Raw genomic sequence first — 17063 nt, forward strand, 5'->3', positions numbered from 1 at the left:
CATTTCAGGGCAAGGCAGGTTCAACAATTTTTAGGAGTTTGCCAAAATTTCCCTTTGCCAGAAATATTGCAAGTGGTGCCATACATGCTGTTTGGGTTGGAATTTGGGGGTTTTCCAAATTGGGGTCAAAATTAGCAAATTAAGCTTCTTTCAATAGGAAAAATTTGGGGCTTTTGTGAAAATTGGCCAATTAACTGCACATTGAAGCAATTGCAGTACATAAAAATTGAGGCTTTTCAGATTGGAGCATGTAATTGGGCATTACAACTCTGCTTTGTCGCATATGTATACACATTGTGTGTAATTGGACAATCTAGTGAAGGTTTACACTTGCTTCAGTTTGCAAGCAGAAATTTGCACAGGACATTTGGTTGCTTGGTAGTGCACATTGGTGCTTGGTTTGCTTGCAGGTACATTTTGTTGACATGGCTCAAAATGCTACAGATGTATTTGGTGTGCTCACCCAGGAGGACAAGTTGGATGGATCTAACTACTCCCTCTGGGTAGCCAAAGGGCTTTGGATGGATCTAACTACTCCCTCTGGAGTTTCATGATCCGTAATTTGCTGGTAGCCAAAGGGCTTTGGGACATCGTGTGTGGTGATGACACACGCCCACTTACAATACAGCCAGCAACGCCTCAAAGGGGAGGTACTCAAAGAGCTCCTGAGGTGAAACCTGCTCCCACACAAGAGCAGAAGAGATGGGACTCTAGGGATGCACAGGCCATGTCATTGATAGACCTTTCAGTGAAAAGGACTATTATTCCGCACATTCGTTCTTGCAAGACATCAAAGCTTGCATGGAACACATTGAAAGCAATGTATCAGGTACGCAAGGAGGCAAGAGTTGCCTACTTGAAGAGGCAATTGGATCTTCTTTCTATGGATGAGGGTGACTCCATGGCAGATCATCTCACCAAAGTGAAAGATTTGCAGGAACAATTGCTCAGCATTGATGAGGTTATCCCAGACGGACAGCTGGTCACCAACACTCTTCATTCTTTACCACCTTCCTACTTGGGCTTTCACAACTCTCTCAATCTCTCTATGAGAGGAGGTGGTGATCCCGTCACTTTTGAAGAGCTAGTGGGTTTACTTTTGTAGGAAGAGCAAACAAGAGCAAACTTATCGAGCAACCGTGGTGGAGACAAGGCATTTACAGCCAAGGATAAGGGTAAAGCAAAGAGCTTTAGACATGGGGGACAACAGTCTAGCAAGGCTGGTCATGGACACTACATCAGTGAATGTAGAAAGCGGATTGCAAAAGAGAAAAGGAAAGAAGCAGGCAATGCAGTAGCAAACTCTTCTGATGACAAAGCACAGCAATCAGCTAATGTAATTCAGGAAGAGTACACTTTTTTGGTCACATGCACTAGTGACACACCAAGTGCTTCAGACAATGATATGTCTTGCATTGCATCTGACAGATAGGATGTATCATGGTATTTTGATAGTGGTGCTTCAAGCCATATCACTTCATGCAAAGATGTATTTCAGCACTTGGTTTATGCTTCAAATGGCCGCACTGTATCATGTGCAGATCATACCACATATCTAGTAAAGGGAATCAGCAATGTCGTACTTATTACAGCCAATGGTGCCAATATATGTATGAAAAATGTGTTGTATGTTCCAGGGATAAAGAAAAATCTGCTCTCCGTCTCAGCCATAAACGACCAAAGTTTAAAGGTTGAATTTGAAGATGGGAACTGTTTGGTAAAAGACCCATCAAAGGGTTATGAATTAGTTACTTCTGGAACACGATCCAAAGGCTTGCACAAGCTGGACAGCTATGACAAGCGTACTTATGATGCAAACTATGATGCAAACACAGTGGCTATCCACACTCCTGCTATGCATGATGCAGAGCTATGGCACGCTCGTTTTGGGCATGTAAATTTTCGGAGTTTGATGCTTTTGAAGAAGCATGATATGGTTGAAAATATACCGTCTCTTGAGTCTCCAACAAGACATGTATGTGAGGAGTGTATTTTGGTAAAGATGCAATGAAAACCATTCCCCAAAGATGGAGCTGTTAGAGCTGAAAGTAAATTACAGCTCATCCATAGTGATGTATGTGGTCAAATGCGGACACCATCCATAGGGGGGACATCTTTACTTTGTTACATTCATTGATGACTACTCCAGGTTTGCTTGGGTTTACCCTTTGAAAGTGAAAGCAGAGGTGTTTACATGCTTTCGACACTTTGTAGCAATGGCTGAAAATATGTGTGGATGTAAAGTCCAAACACTCCGCTCAGATAGAGGTGGAGAATACATGTCAAATGCATTCAAGGATTATATGCTTCAAAAGCACATCAAACACCAATGTACTGTGCCTTATACACCGCAACAGAATGGTGTAGCTGAGAGGAAAAATAGATCTCTCATGGAGATGGTAAGATGCATGAAAGCACAAAAGTTGCCTCATAATTTTTGGATGGAAGCTATAATGTGTGCAACTCATGTGTTGAACAGGTGTCCACCAAAAGCTTTGAAAACCATAACACCATTTGAGGCTTGGTATAGCCGAATGCCAACAGTGGATTATATGCGTACATTTGGGTGTTTGGCATATGCACATGTTGCTAGAACAATTCTGAACAAAGCTAGATGATGAAGCAATAAAATGCATTTTTGTGGGCTACAGCAATGAGAGCAAAGGATACAGTCTTTATAATCCAACAACACGCAGGATTTTTGTCAGTAGAGATGTTATTTGCTGAAAATTCAGTACAGCCCATTTCGGCAATATGTACCAAATTTCTATGTGATTCTACCTACGAATATATAACTATGTAATAGGTACAACTTGTATAAAAGTAATGATACAGGCATACATGACATGTTTGATGGACTATTACCCATTGCAATTAGGGGGGATTCAGATCAGCCAGCCCCTACACAAGAAAATCCTCATGTAGAATATGTGGAACAGCCAGCCATTGAACTGTTGACTATTGGACCTTGTTGAAGAAGAAGAGGGGTTGGAAAGGCTATTTACAAGGCGAGGTAGAAGGCAACAGAGAAAGGCAGTCTTGAACTGTTTACATAGATGAAGACCTTCACCTAGATTCAGAGGGCAAACTAGTAGACTGACAAGGTGGACCAAAGAAAGAGGCCGTGCAGAGTAATCCAGTGGACACACAGGGCAGATCAGTAAGACTGTGCAACCAATCCACTAGAAGGCATAGAGGGCACACCTATAGAGGTCGCTGAAGGTAGGCTGAAAACTTTTCACAAGCAAAAGTAGAAAACGTGGCACATACAGGTCGCGGGCACTATTTGATATATCAAACATCATTCAATGGTGATCAAACATTACAAGCATGTGGGAGCTAGTTCTCGAGCATGTCGCTAGAGTTACAACCTACCCTCTCTCTCTCTCTCTCTCTCTCTCTCTCACACACACACACACACACACACACACACTGCGCGCGCACACACACACACACACACACACGTGTGCGTGCGTGCGTGCATCACGTAATGGACATACGCATAGATAGACACACAGATGAACACGTACACACGCACATGGACACATTTTTGCAACTTCAAACAACCCACAAATACTTTCGTTCTGATTCTTCTGTCTTTTGATAGCAGGAACCTTTTAAGCAAATGCACTCCAAAGTTGAACTTCTGCACTCTAAAGATTTTGCACATATTCCTTAGTACGTGAAATGAGAACATACCTTCACCAGATCTCCAAGCATGCGTTGCAGGCCATTTTTATGGTGCACACCATAGAATCTTTCAGCTATGGCATCTAGGCACTGCCATCGTTTATAGAGTTGAATTTCTTATCCTTCAAAGAAAAGAATTGAGCATAATCTTTCATTAGAACATTCAGAGAAATACCTCGTTCAAAAAAGAATCTCTTTCTATGTATGATTTGTAGTTTTCGCGCAGCATACGAAATAAGGGCAATGCATCCCGCTCAAGTCTGCACACCCCAATCACATTAGAAAAGAGTCTCGATTGAGAAATACCAACGCATGTATCATTAAATATTTCTGAGTTTTGTTTGCTAACAAGAAAAAGGGCACTTGAACTTCCCATTTGAAGACAGTTTTCAAGATAACTTCAAGCAAATGGAAAGAAAAATATCAGCAGTATTCTTCGTACTAAGAAATAACTTACGTGAGCAAAATATACTTAACAAAGTGCATAAGAGGAGAATCTGAGAAGGTTTGATCACCCAGTCCCTTTTTGATTTCATGGACCAACCGGTTTGCATCTCTTAGATTTCCTAATGACAAATACCTGGTCACAGCGAAGGAGCCATTAAAAACTGCACTTCAAGCCTAATCTACGAGGCAGAAGAGATTCATAAGACCCTTGAAATGAGGTGATAGAGACAAGGTCCTGCTAGAGACATTTTTGTTAATGAGTATAATGTTTTATGTGTTCTAGAATCATCAGTTGCCAAGATGTAAAATCACTCAAGCTGGAAAATTCAAACTAGCTAGCAATAATTTCAGCTAGTTTGCTGCCAATTAGAGTCCCGCATCAAAGATCAAAATTTCGCACACATCAACTGCTCTTGCTCACAACTAGGTCAAAGTAGTAAATGATGTTCTTGTACCAAAGTAACAGAGATAATTAAATGCAATGTGACATCAAAAGAACAGTATAAGAAACCTTCAACAACACAAAGGAACATACCATGCAAGTTGCAACTCCAAACTCATAACGGCAAGTTTCACTTCCATTCAAAACTTATAACACTTCTCCTTTTTACCTTCCAGCACTGGACAGGTGTCAGCCTCTATACATCATGGTGTATCACTATCATCATGTGTGTGTGTGTGCGATACATCAATATCATCATGTGTATGTGTGTGCAATACATAAGTATCATCATATGTATGTGTGCACGATACATCATCATGGGTATGTGGGTGTGATACATCAATTTCATCACGTGTGTGTATGATCATCACCATGTGTACATGTGTCAACATCAATATCATCATTAATATGATGATCATCATCACTATCCACATCATCATCCATTGAATGCATGTCATCATGATACCCATCCTCGAGTATATAGTCATCTTTGCTCATGAGTGTAGGGCACTTGATCAAGTCCCCACATACATCATCCCATGCAAGCAATGTTGAACCATCCATGTAAAGATAACCACATAGATCCTCAACAAAATCACCATGTGTAGAACACCTGGACCATTTGGCAGCACGGACATCCTCCTCATGCTGCTGGATTGATTGGAAGCTACCCACGATCTAGCTTGCAATGTGGTGGAAATCTCAGAGTCACTCTTGAGCCATTCCAGGACAAGAAACAAGAGGAACACTCTGAGGTGATCAACCTACGTGAATCAGTCACCAATCGGCTCACACATGCAAGACGATCTCCATTTCGGATGGCAAGACTCCAAACAGCACTAAACCTGCTCATGTCCCTGCAGTACTTCTCCAAGCAGTCAACTCAGGCGCAACACCCAAGCTCATGATCCTCTCAAAGAATTAAAACTGGGATCAGAAGCAGGTTCCCAATCCATACTCTTCACCTGCAAGCTCTGGGATTACCCCTCCTTGCTACACTAGGCTCATGTTAAGCTTATAGGGCTAGGCTTACTGTGTCTCTCCATTTTAGGGTTGCATCTTCAGCAAGGGACTCCTGCAATTTCGAGTTTCCTATCCTGTTTTTAAGGGGTTTTCCATGATAATTCTTTACACTTCTGGTATGGTCATCGTTATTTATGTTCTAGGGTTTTGTTACCAATCAAGGAATCCTACAGTCAAACACCAATTTCATGGTTGCCCCTTCACCTCATCATATGCTCGCCAATTGCCTCGTTTGCGCCCCCCCCCTCCCCCTTTTCGCAGCCACCCACTCACCAACTCTACATCCCCTCACTGCATGTATACCCCCTCTGCGCATGTTTGCTTCCTTCACCTCCACCCACCCCGTTTGCACCACCCTTGCACCCCACCTACCATCTCAACCTTCACTGCCAGATAGCACTGGTCAACCCCTTGTTGGTGTTGGACTCACACACTCACACACACAAACCTGCACATTAGGGTTAGGTGCAGGATAGAGACGCTCACACACAGAAATGAGAGAGAGAGAGCCAAAAGTGTGGTATCCACAAAATGCAAGTCAACTCTTGCATGTGTGCCACATCCATATAATATAGAAGTACAAAATATTATAGGTAGAGTGTCCTTTCACACTTGATATCCAAGGGGAAAAACCACATGGGAAAAAGTGCCCTGGTTAAGCCCTGTTCACACATAGCACTACCATAAGTGAGCATATGCCTACAAATCCCCCCTGTAGCGGAAGTGTGAACCTGTACAAGGTAGCAGATCATTCTCTGTATGAGAGTAAGCCCAAAGCTTTGCGGAAAGCTTCAAACTTTTCTCGAGGTAAAGCCTTTGTGAATAGATCTGCAACATTATCCTGTGTAGCGCAGTAAGATAAACTGATCTCCCTTGCATGTAGCCTCTCTCTGACATAGTGATAATGAATCTCAATGTGCTTGGTACGTCATGAAATACTGGATTTCGTGCCACGGCCATAGCACTCTGGCTATCTGTGAGAATGGTGGTGGGTGTCTACTGACACTCACGAAGATCAGCCAATAGTCTCCTCAACCATACACAATCTACTGTAGCTGTGAAGACTACCCTGTACTCAGCCTCACAAGTAGATGTGGCAACAATGGGTTGCTTTTTACTCAACCAAGATATGCATGAACTGCCAAGAAAAAAACAATTCCCACTGGTGGATTGCCTAGTATCATAATCACCAGCCCAATCTAAATCACTGTATGCATAAAGCTGCAAGCTGCCCCCCCTGGGATAGAACAAACCAAGATCCAGGGTACCCTTAAGATAACGAAAAATGCGTTTGACTGCTTGCCAATGCTTTGTGCCTGGGCTGTGCATGAATTTGCTCAACAAAGACACCCCAAAAGATATGTCTGGCCTCGTGTTACACAAGTAAATGAGACATCCCACTGCTTGGCTGTAAATGCCGACCTCAAAAGGCTCTCCAATATCATGCATAGTAAGCCGTACACCTAGTTCTACGGGAGTAGAAATTTCCATGTGAAATCTTTTTAGCAAACTTTTTATGTACTTAGTTTGCTGCATAACAATGCCATCATCTGTATGCATAAACTATATGCCGAGATAGTAGTGTAAAGGCCCCACATCTGACATATCAAATTCAGCTTTCAAATCAGCTTTGAAATCTGAAATTTGTGCTTTGCTAGTACCTGTAATGAGCATGTCATCTACATACAAGATAACTATGAGAATATCAACATCCGTTTTCTTCACATACAATGTGCTTTCAGCGATTTTCTTGTGTAGGGGCTGGCTGATCCGAATCCCCCCTAATTGCAATGGGTAAAAGTCCATCAAACATGTCTTGTATGCCTGTATCATTACTTTTATACAAGCTGTACATGGGCTGTTCTGAATTTTCAGCAAATACCACATCTCTATTGACAAAAATCCTTCGTGTAGTTGGATTATAAAGACGGTATCCTTTGCTCTCATTGCTGTAGTCCACAAAAATGCATTTTACTGCTTTGTCATCTAGCTTTGTTCGGAGTTGTTCTGGCACATCTGCATATGCCAAACACCCAAATGTACGCATATAATCCACTGTTGGCTTTCGGCTATACCAAGCCTCAAATCGTGTTATGGTTTTCAAAGCTTTTGTTGGACACCTGTTCAACACATGAGTTGCACACATTATAGCTTCCATCCAAAATTTGTGAGGCAACTTTTGGGCTTTCACCATGCATCTTGCCATCTCCATGAGAGATCTATTTTTCCTTTCAGCTACACCATTTTGCTGCGGTGTATAAGGCACAGTACATTGGTGTTTGATGCCCTTTTGAAGCATATAATCCTTGAATGCATTTGACATGTATTCTCCACCTCTATCTGAGTGGAGTGTTTGGACTTTACATCCACACATATTTTCAGCCATTGCTACAAAGTGTCGAAAGCATGTAAACACATCTGCTTTCGCTTTCAAGGGGTAAGCCCAAGCAAACCTGGAGTAGTCATCAATGAATGTGACGAAGTAAAGATGCCCCCCTATGGATGGTGTCCGCATTGGACCACATACATCATTATGTATGAGCTGTAATTTACTTTCAGCTCTAACAGCTCCATCTTTGGGGAATGGTTTTCGTTGCATCTTTCCCAAAATACACCCCTCACATACATGTCTTGTTGGAGACTCAAGAGGCGGCATATTATCAACCATATGATGCTTCTGCATAAGCATCAAACTCCGAAAATTTACATTCCCAAAACGAGCATGCCATAGCTCTGCATCATGCATAGCAGGAGTGGGGCAGCCACTATATGTGCATCATAAGTACGCTTGTCATAGCTGTCCAGCTTATACAAGCCTTTGTATCGTGTTCCAGAAGTGACTATTTCATAACCCTTTGATGGGTCTTTTACCAAACACTTCCCATCTTCAAATTCAACCTTTAAACCTTGGTCGTTTATGGCTAAGACGGAGAGCAGATTTTTCTTTATCCTTGGAACATACAATACATTTTTCATACAAATATTGGCACCATTGGTTGCAATAAGCATGACATTGCCAATTCCCATTACTGGATATGTGGTATGATCTGCACATGATACAGTGCGGCCATTTGAAGCATAAACCAAGTGCTGAAATACATCTTTGCATGAGGTGATGTGGCTCGAAGCACCACTATCAAAATACCATGATGCATTCTGTCTGTCAGATGCAATGCAAGACATATCATTGTCTGAAGCACTTGGTATGCCACTAGTGCATGTGACCAAAAAAGTGTACTCTTCCTGGATTACATTAGCTGATTGCTGTGCTTTGTCATCAGAAGAGTCTGCTACTGCATTGCCTGCTTCTTTCCTTTTCTCTTTTGCAATCCGCTTCCTACATTCACTGATGTAGTGTCCAAGCTTATGGCAGTAGTGACATTTGCCCTTCTTTTTGGGCTTGTTTGCATCCCCTTTGTCAGACTTTTCACCACCAGAAGAGGGCTGTCCATGACCAGCCTTGCTAGACTGTTGTCCCCCATGCTTAAAGCTCTTTGCTTTACCCTTATCCTTGGCTGTAAATGCCTTGTCTCCACCACGGTTGCTCGATAAGCTTGCTCTTGTTTGCTCTTCCTGCAAGAGTAAACCCACTAGCTCTTCAAAAGTGACGGGATCACCACCTCCTCTCATTGAGAGGTTGAGAGAGGTGTGAAAACCCAAGGAGGAAGGTGGTAAAGAATGAAGAGCGTTGGTGACCATCTGTCTGTCTGGGATAACCTCATCAATGTTGAACAATTGTTCCTGCAAATCTTTCACTTTGGTGAGATGATCTGCCATGGAGTCACCCTCACCCATAGAAAGAAGATCCAATCGCCTCTTCAAGTAGGCAACTCTTGCCTCCTTGCGTACCTGATACATTGCTTTCAATGTGTCCCATGCAAGCTTCGATGTCTTGCAAGAACGAATGTGCGGAATAATAGTCCTTTTCACTGAAAGGGCTATCAATGACATGGCCTGTGCATCTCTAGAGTCCCATCTCTTCTGCTCGTGTGGGAGCAGGTTCTACATCAGGAGCTCTTTGAGCACCTCCCCTTTGAGGCGTGGCTGGCTGTATGGTAAGTGGGCGTGTGTCATCACCACACACGATGCCCCAAAGCCCTTTGGCTACCAGCAAATTACGGATCATGAAACTCCAAAGGGAGTAGTTAGATCCATCCAACTTGTCCTCCTGGGTGAGCACACCAAATACATCTGTAGCATTTTGTGCCATGTTAACAAAATATACCTGCAAGTAAACCAAACACCAATGTGCACTGCCAGGCAACCAAATGTCCGGTGCAAATGTATGCTTGCAAACCGAAGCAAGTGTAAACCTGCACCAAGTTGTCCAATTACACACAATGTGTATACATACGCGACAAATCACAGCTGTAATGCCCAATTACATGCTCCAATCTGAAAAGCCCCAATTTTTATGCACTCCAATTGCTTTAATGCGCATTTAATTGGCCAATTTTCACAAAAAACCCAAATTTTTGCAACTGAAAGAGGCTCAATTTGCTGATTTTGACCTCAATTTTGAAAACCACCAAATTCCAAACCAAACAATATGAATGGCACCACCTGCAATTTTTCTTGCAGCGGGCAACTTCTAGCAAATCCCTAGAATTTTGTTTGAATCTGACCTGCCCTGAAATGGCTGCAAAATTTGTATTTGCATGTGAATAAAAATCTGCACAAAGAATACCTGTTGGCGAGGATAGCACAAATGGTACAAACGTGTAAAGCAGGTGTCAGTCGAGGAGCACATAGCAGTGATGAAGAGCGGCATAAGCCAGAGTCGACGAGCGGCGGAGACGGCGCAAGCGGGCGGCGGTGGACAGAGCCGGCGGCGCACACAGCCGATGGGCCAAGCGTAGACGGCGCAAGCGGGCGTACCTGCGCCAAGGAGCCCGGGCGGCGTAGGGCTGCCCACTATCGCAGCCGGCGGGGCTGGGCGGTGGTGGCTGTCTGTGCTGTAGGAGCGCCGGCGGGGTTGGCTCTCTGCGTAGTAGGAGCACCGGCGCGGCTCGGCAGTGGCGGCGAGCTGAGCACTGCGGAAGCCGGCGGGGCTGAGCGGCGGCGGCGGGCCAGGCGGCGAAAACCAGGAAACGCCCCAGACGTCAGTTTTCGAAGGAATTTCGCCGGCGGAACTCCATAGTGAGCTACAGGCCCTGGACTGAAGCTCTGATACCAATTGTTGGTGTTGGACTCACACACTCACACACACAAACCTGCACATTAGGGTTAGGTGCACGATAGAGAAGCTCACACAGAAATGAGAAGAGAGAGAAATGAAATGAAATGAAATGTTATATTAACGTCTTCAAAAGGCCAAAGTGACCTATGAGACCAAAGTTACAACCATGTGACATCTGATACACTGTCTGGAAAAGAAAAGAGATAGCCCCACAATACATCAGTAGGGGGGAAGCTAATGCTACTAGTCAAAATGGGGTACATGAGTACATGGATACCTGAATACATGAATATGGGGGAGTACAAAAGTGATAATGAGTACAACAGTATATGGCTGGAGTCGTAATCATCCTAGGAGCTCTAGCATGGGTCTCTGCCAGATGGCCTGGATATCTGCCATAGTGAGATGCCTGGTCGGACGAGCCCGATGCCTCGCAATGATGCTCTGAATCCTCCGGTGTAGGCACCGTCACTGATGTGAGGATCCGCGAACCCTCGGGCGTCTAAATCTGCCCAACTAGATAGCTCTCTCAACTAGAGTCCCACGGGGTGCCCACTGCTGAGCTGTCGGTTGTGTGTCCTCCCGGGTAGTCCCTCTAAAGAAGTCAGTAATCTGTCTCTGTGTGGACTCCCTGCCAGTCGGGCGTCTGCTCCTGACACTACAACTTGCAGCACCAAGGATCTACAGGAGAGCATTAGCATCATCGTGCTCAATGGGCCACAACCCTGTTTTGGACAGGCCTAGGTTCTTTATTTCACATTTTGGGTGTGTTTCCATGACTACATTCTGTAGCTTTTTCATTCATGAGTTTAAGGCTTTGACAGTTGTATGGTTGGGCTTAATTGCCAAGTCAACAATATTTGTATGAGAAGCTTGTAGGAGCCGTGTTTGGCCTAGTGCCTTAGATTAGGAACGAAGGAGGCCGAGCATTAGACCTACCCTTGGTGCATTAGCGAGAAGATAGCCTAGTAACAATAGTACTCAAGCATGACTCCACCTTCTCATTTACATTATGGTTGATGATGATTATTCTTTGTTCTTGGGTTAGTGGCAAAGTTGGAACTTGGCGGCTACACATCTGTCTGAAGCTATATATCTGTTCTCATGGTTATTCGCTGAGACAGTGAATTCTTAAGCCCCCGGTACCTGTAGGCACCAAGGGTGTCCACAGTATTACAATGTTAAGAGTGTTGCAGTGCTACAGTGTTACACTGAGGTGGTGTTACGATGTTGCAGTGTTACAGTGTTACAGTGTGGCAGTGGTAAGTTGCAATAGAAGATGCTCCAAGTGGACAGCCCAGTGGACACTCTAGCGTGAAGATTCCTGACGCACCACTCCAAGGCATTTAAGGTACCGTTGACAAATCGAGAGCTAGAGCCATAGTCACATAGGACGCGAAATGGGGATGGGGACGGAAAAGATGGAGGATGGCCATTCCTTGTGGCTATAGAGTGACATGGGATGGGAATGGGAACGGGAAGATGCTGCCATTCCCAACATTCCCGAGTCTAAAAATGGCCATTCCTTGTGACTATGGCTGGAGCTCCCCCCTAGGGCATAGAGGCACAGAGGAGGGGAGACGGCGGAGGTGGGTGGAGACGGCAAAAAGGAAAGGAAGATGGAGGGGGGCGGAGAGAGGTAGTAGGGGATGGAGGCGGCGCATGTAAGGCAGGCTGAGCAGGGGCGAGGCGTGGAGGCGGACAAGTGGCCGGGAGGCCATTCAGGTGTTTTTCGCTATCAGGGTTTTATATCGGTGGCAAGTTTCGGCATCTTCTAATCTTGAATCCCAAGGAGGACTCCATGGCAGCCGCTCTGTCATCCCCGTCCGAGGCCACCGTCGCTTGCCTATCTTTTTCAAAAGTGGATCTCCAGCTCCTCACCATGGCTGTCACTTCTTTGGAGGCCTCCACCCTGGTATGCAAGATTGTGGGTAGCCGCCCGGCACGCGGACAGTTCAAAGATTTGTTAACAGGCAAGCCTTCTCGGCATGCCTGAGAAGATCACTGACATTCACGCCTTGGGGCGTGGCTACTATCAGGTTGAGTTTGATTCACCTACAGCTTCTCACAAAGTCATGCAGCTGAGCCCCGTTGCGCTGTGTCAACCAAGGCCTTCTTTGCAAGGTGGCAGCACGGCTTTGACCCAACGTCCGATCCTTTGGCTGGAGTCTCATGCTTTCCTGTGACAATCTGCTTTCAAGGTCTCAAGAAGGAATACCTTCCTCTCCTCCCAGTGATAGGAGGTGCTATCAGAAGAGTGATGGAATCCTCCCCCCCTGCTGCTTCGGTTCTTGCACGGACGGCAAGGATCCCATCTCTTCATATTTGCATTGCCTTCGACGTCTATGCCTCACTCCATTCTGTTTTCGAGTTTGAGGGGGGGAACCTATTTTATAGAGAGTTGAGTACTCTTGCCTCCCAAGCCAATGCTTCATCTGCAAGCAAATGGGACACCTCGCTAGAGCTTGTCCCCATCGATAGTCCAGGTGGTCGCCTCCGGTTGTCCCCCCCCCCCCCCCCCCCCCTCCTCGGGCGGCCCCAGCTCACACTTTCCCCGGGTGGGTGACAGGCCCCAAATTACCAGAGCACCAGGATGCGCCCTCGGCTGAGGGCACAGGAGAGTGGCAGATCACCAGCCAACTTCCGGAGGAGAGAGTGGTGCCAACAGGCGTACGAAGTTGGCACAATCCACAAGGATACGGTTGAGACAGAACCGTTTTGAGCATTTCCATCAACAGTCCCTTGATGGTGATGGGGCACCCCCAGTACCCTCGAGGAACAAACCACCCCCCCCCCCCCCCCCCCATTTCACAGAGAGTTGAATACTCTTGCCTCCCAAGCCAATGCTTCATCTGCAGGCAGATGGGACACCTCGCTAGAGCTTGTCCCCGTCGATAGTCCAAGCACTCCCCCCCCCCCCCCCCGCGCGCGCCGCTCTGGGCGGCCCCGCGGCCCCACGGGGGGGGGGGAAGGACAGCCCCCAAATACTAGAGCACCGGAATGCATCCTCGACTAAGGGCACAAGAGAGAGCGGTGCCAACAAGCGCAACAGGTTGGCAGGATCCGGAATGCATCCTCGACTAAGGGCACGAGAGAGCGGCAGACCACCGGCCGACTTCCAGAGGACAGAGCGGTGCCAACAAGCGCACCAGGTTGGCGAGATCCAAGAGGATATGGTTGTAACAGAGAACCGTTTTGAGCATTTCCCTCAACAGCCCCTTGATTGTCCCCAGTACCCTTCGTAGTCCCTACCCATCCCTCACCCTCACCCTCCCTTCCTCCGCTTCGTCCCCCCCCCCCCCCCCCCCCTTCCGGCTGCATCGGATCCCCCTACTCCCCCAAAGCACTCCCACCGCCCTCTGGCTGTGCTGGGCTAAGAGCGAAAACAGCCGGCCAGCTCGGTCCGCCATTTGATAAATCATTTTTCGGAGCCGGTGGAGATGACCATCGTTGTGTGGGCTCTCCCTCCCGGGCCGCCAAGCGGCTCCCTAGGGTTTGGGGCAACCAATTGATTACATTATCACTCCAGACTGTCCACCCCAAAAAGTGGCACGATGATCTTCTCCTTCCCCTTGAGTGCAGCACAGGGACGGACTAAAGCACGGAATCATCCTCAAATTGCCATAGAGCTCTCGCATCACGACTTGCGTATCACTGATGTGCTTACTCACCTCTGGTCTTTGGCTCAGATGGAGTTGGGTGGCTTGGTCCTTTGGGACCAAGCAGGGGAGATGGTGTCCTCCAGCCTGGCAGTACCACTTCCCCCCTCCTACAAACACCTGTAGTGTGACAGGTGGAGTCTAGAGTATGCATACTCTGGGGCTCGAACTGAGTGGCTACACATGGAGGCCAGGATTCGTGCCGATCTGGCACGGCTTCGCCCCAAGACCGACGTTGATTACTCTCCATCGAAACCCATGCCCAAGACTCTTCGAGTCGGAGGGCAGTTCAGACAGCTCCGCTTCCCACAGATCTTAGATATGCGGATTATTTCATGGAACATCCGAGGTTTGGTGGGCCCACAATGCTTTCACATGCGTGGTGTCCTCAGAAAGGAGCTCCACACAGAGCGACAGTTGGTGGACCCATTGATATTCTTCTCATTCAAGAGAACCATCTTTTAGAGAGACATACCCACTGCTGCGCGAAGATCTTACATGGCAAGAGTCACACCTTCTGGTCCCACTGTTTTGGCCCTCGGGGACACACGGTGGAGTATGCATTTCTATTAGTGAGCAACTGCTGCCGGCAATGGTTGACTCAGACACCATTGTCACTAGATGTGCTCAGTGGGTGACCATCAAGATTGGAGAGGACGTCGTGGGCTTCCTGAATGTCTTTGTGCCGAACACTGCAGCAGGCAGAGCCACCTTCTGCAGTACAGTTCGTCACTCCCTACCACAGGCGGATTTCAGGTGTATGGATGGAGATTTTAACATGTTAGAGTCCGTGGAGGGCAGACTCAGTGGTGGCATAGCTACAATTTCAGGTGTAGAGTACTCGGCTTGGGAGGAGCTGATTCTAGCGCTCAGGGGTAAGACCCTTCGCATCTACCAGAGTTTGGCTTTAGTCCTGAGAGTCTGTGTTTTTCCAGATCTGACAGGAGGAGCACAAGCCCTAACCTATCCAGATTAGATATGTTTTATGTAGACGAGTGGGCTTACAATCATGGTGGCATGATCAGTATTTTGGTTGGCACTACTTTCTCCGATCATGCACCTTTTATTCTCTCCCTGGATGACGCCTGGAGGCAGGGCATACATTTGACCACCCGGATTCCAAATAGCCTCATCCAGGACCCTGATATTTGCAGCAGGATAGAGGGGATTTGGGAGAGGCTAGATTTTGCGCAGCCGTAGCCGCAGCCGCAGCTGCAGCTCAGCTCAGATTAGCAGTCTATTACAGGAGGCAGCGCAAAGCAGATTGGCTGACTTCCGAGAGCAAGAGCATTCACAGGGATCTTGCTTCTCTAAAGCGGCTCGAGGAGAGTGCACCAGATAGCCCATGGATTGACAGCCAGTTGGCTGCTGCCCGTACAGAGCTCAGATCCATCAAGGAGCAGTGGGTGGAGTACATATATCATGCCAGAGCCTCTTTTTGACCGCAGGCAGGAGACAGGGTCACTGGAGAGTTCTTTGAGATTGCAGGTCCACATAGGAGGATGGATCCGTTGTTACAAACCCCCCTCATGTCAGTCATCGCCACAGATTTCTTCTGCACCCTTCTCACAGGTGCGGTGCCCCCAGTTCCTCGCAGGTGCTGGATGCACGAGAGCGGGTTTGGCGGCATACGAGAGAGGGGGTCCCGTACTCTCTGGACTTTCCTCCTGACCCCCTTCACATCGTCGCAGTTGGCTACGAGATGCTCACCTCACCAATGGTCACCAACGCATCTTCATGACTCTCTGGAGTTACAAGGCCTTCTACCCATTCAGATATCATGCCAGAGCCTCTTTTGGCTGCAGGCAGGAGACGCGGTCACTGGAGAGTTCTTTGAGATTGCAAGCCCACACAGGAGGATGGATCCATTGTTACAGACCCCCCTCATGTGATAGCCATCGCCATAGATTTCCTCTGCACCCTTCTCATAGGTGCCCCCAGTTCCACGCAGGTGCTGGATGCATGAGCGCGGGTTTGGCAGCATACAAGAGAGGTGGTCCCGCACTCTCTCAGGACTTTCCTCCTGATCCTCTTCACATCGGAGGAGTTGGCTAGGAGATGCTTGCAAACGGTCACCGACGCATCTTCACGAATCTCCGGAGTTATAAGGCATTCTTCTTGTTCAAAGTTGAAATAGGCTATCCTATAGTTCCACCTTGCCGATTGCAAGGCTACTATGTGCTACTCTGTGGTATCCATTGTAATGCTCCTTGATCCTGTGTCATTCCGTCCAATCAGAGTGTGATATTCCTCACTGTTGAGTGTGCACGGTGCAGTGAAAGGTGTTTGTAACTGCTGGTTCATAATAATACAAGTGGAGTACAGCATTCTAGTGCAGTGTTTCTTGCTGTCCAGTAAATTAAGTGTTGATTAAGTAAGCTTGTTGTGTGTTGTGCTATTGTTCCATCCTATTGTTCATCCTCTGACTCCCTTGGACATACTGTCCAAGAGTGAACCACCATATCTTCTTAGTGTACCTGGGCAACCCAACCTACTACAGTCCCGATAGCGCTGGATATCTTACGCAACATGCCCCCACTTGCTCTCACACGTCAGTCACCAACTCATATAATGCCATCACTCCCCATATCATCTCCGGGGGAAAGTCTAACTACTGTAGGCA

General features: G+C 46.9%; 1 protein-coding gene across 8 annotated transcripts in view; it reads right to left on the reverse strand.

Annotated features, from left to right (window-relative positions):
* The window catches only part of LOC147635179 (golgi-to-ER traffic-like protein), a 168894-nt gene that overhangs the window by 16277 nt on the left and 135554 nt on the right, over positions 1-17063 (reverse strand). For 6 of the 8 annotated variants that reach the window (XR_015266607.1, XR_015266608.1, XR_015266606.1 and 3 more), the window contains exons 9-11: positions 4148-4270; positions 3866-3950; positions 3700-3780 (exon numbers count right to left, since the gene is read on the reverse strand). Coding sequence is in view for 4 of the 8 variants with exons in the window: in XM_086802380.1 (XP_086658506.1) it covers positions 3700-3780; positions 3866-3950; positions 4148-4270 (289 nt within the window). In the remaining 4 variants the exon portion in view is untranslated. The remainder of the gene's footprint in view (positions 1-3699; positions 3781-3865; positions 3951-4147; positions 4271-17063) is intronic. The other 2 variants (XR_015266609.1, XM_086802379.1) reach the window with 2 other exon arrangements.

The sequence above is a fragment of the Cibotium barometz genome, chromosome 9, assembly GCF_041138505.1.
Source record: "Cibotium barometz isolate CiBa-2024 chromosome 9, ASM4113850v1, whole genome shotgun sequence".
Taxonomy (NCBI): domain Eukaryota; kingdom Viridiplantae; phylum Streptophyta; class Polypodiopsida; order Cyatheales; family Cibotiaceae; genus Cibotium; species Cibotium barometz.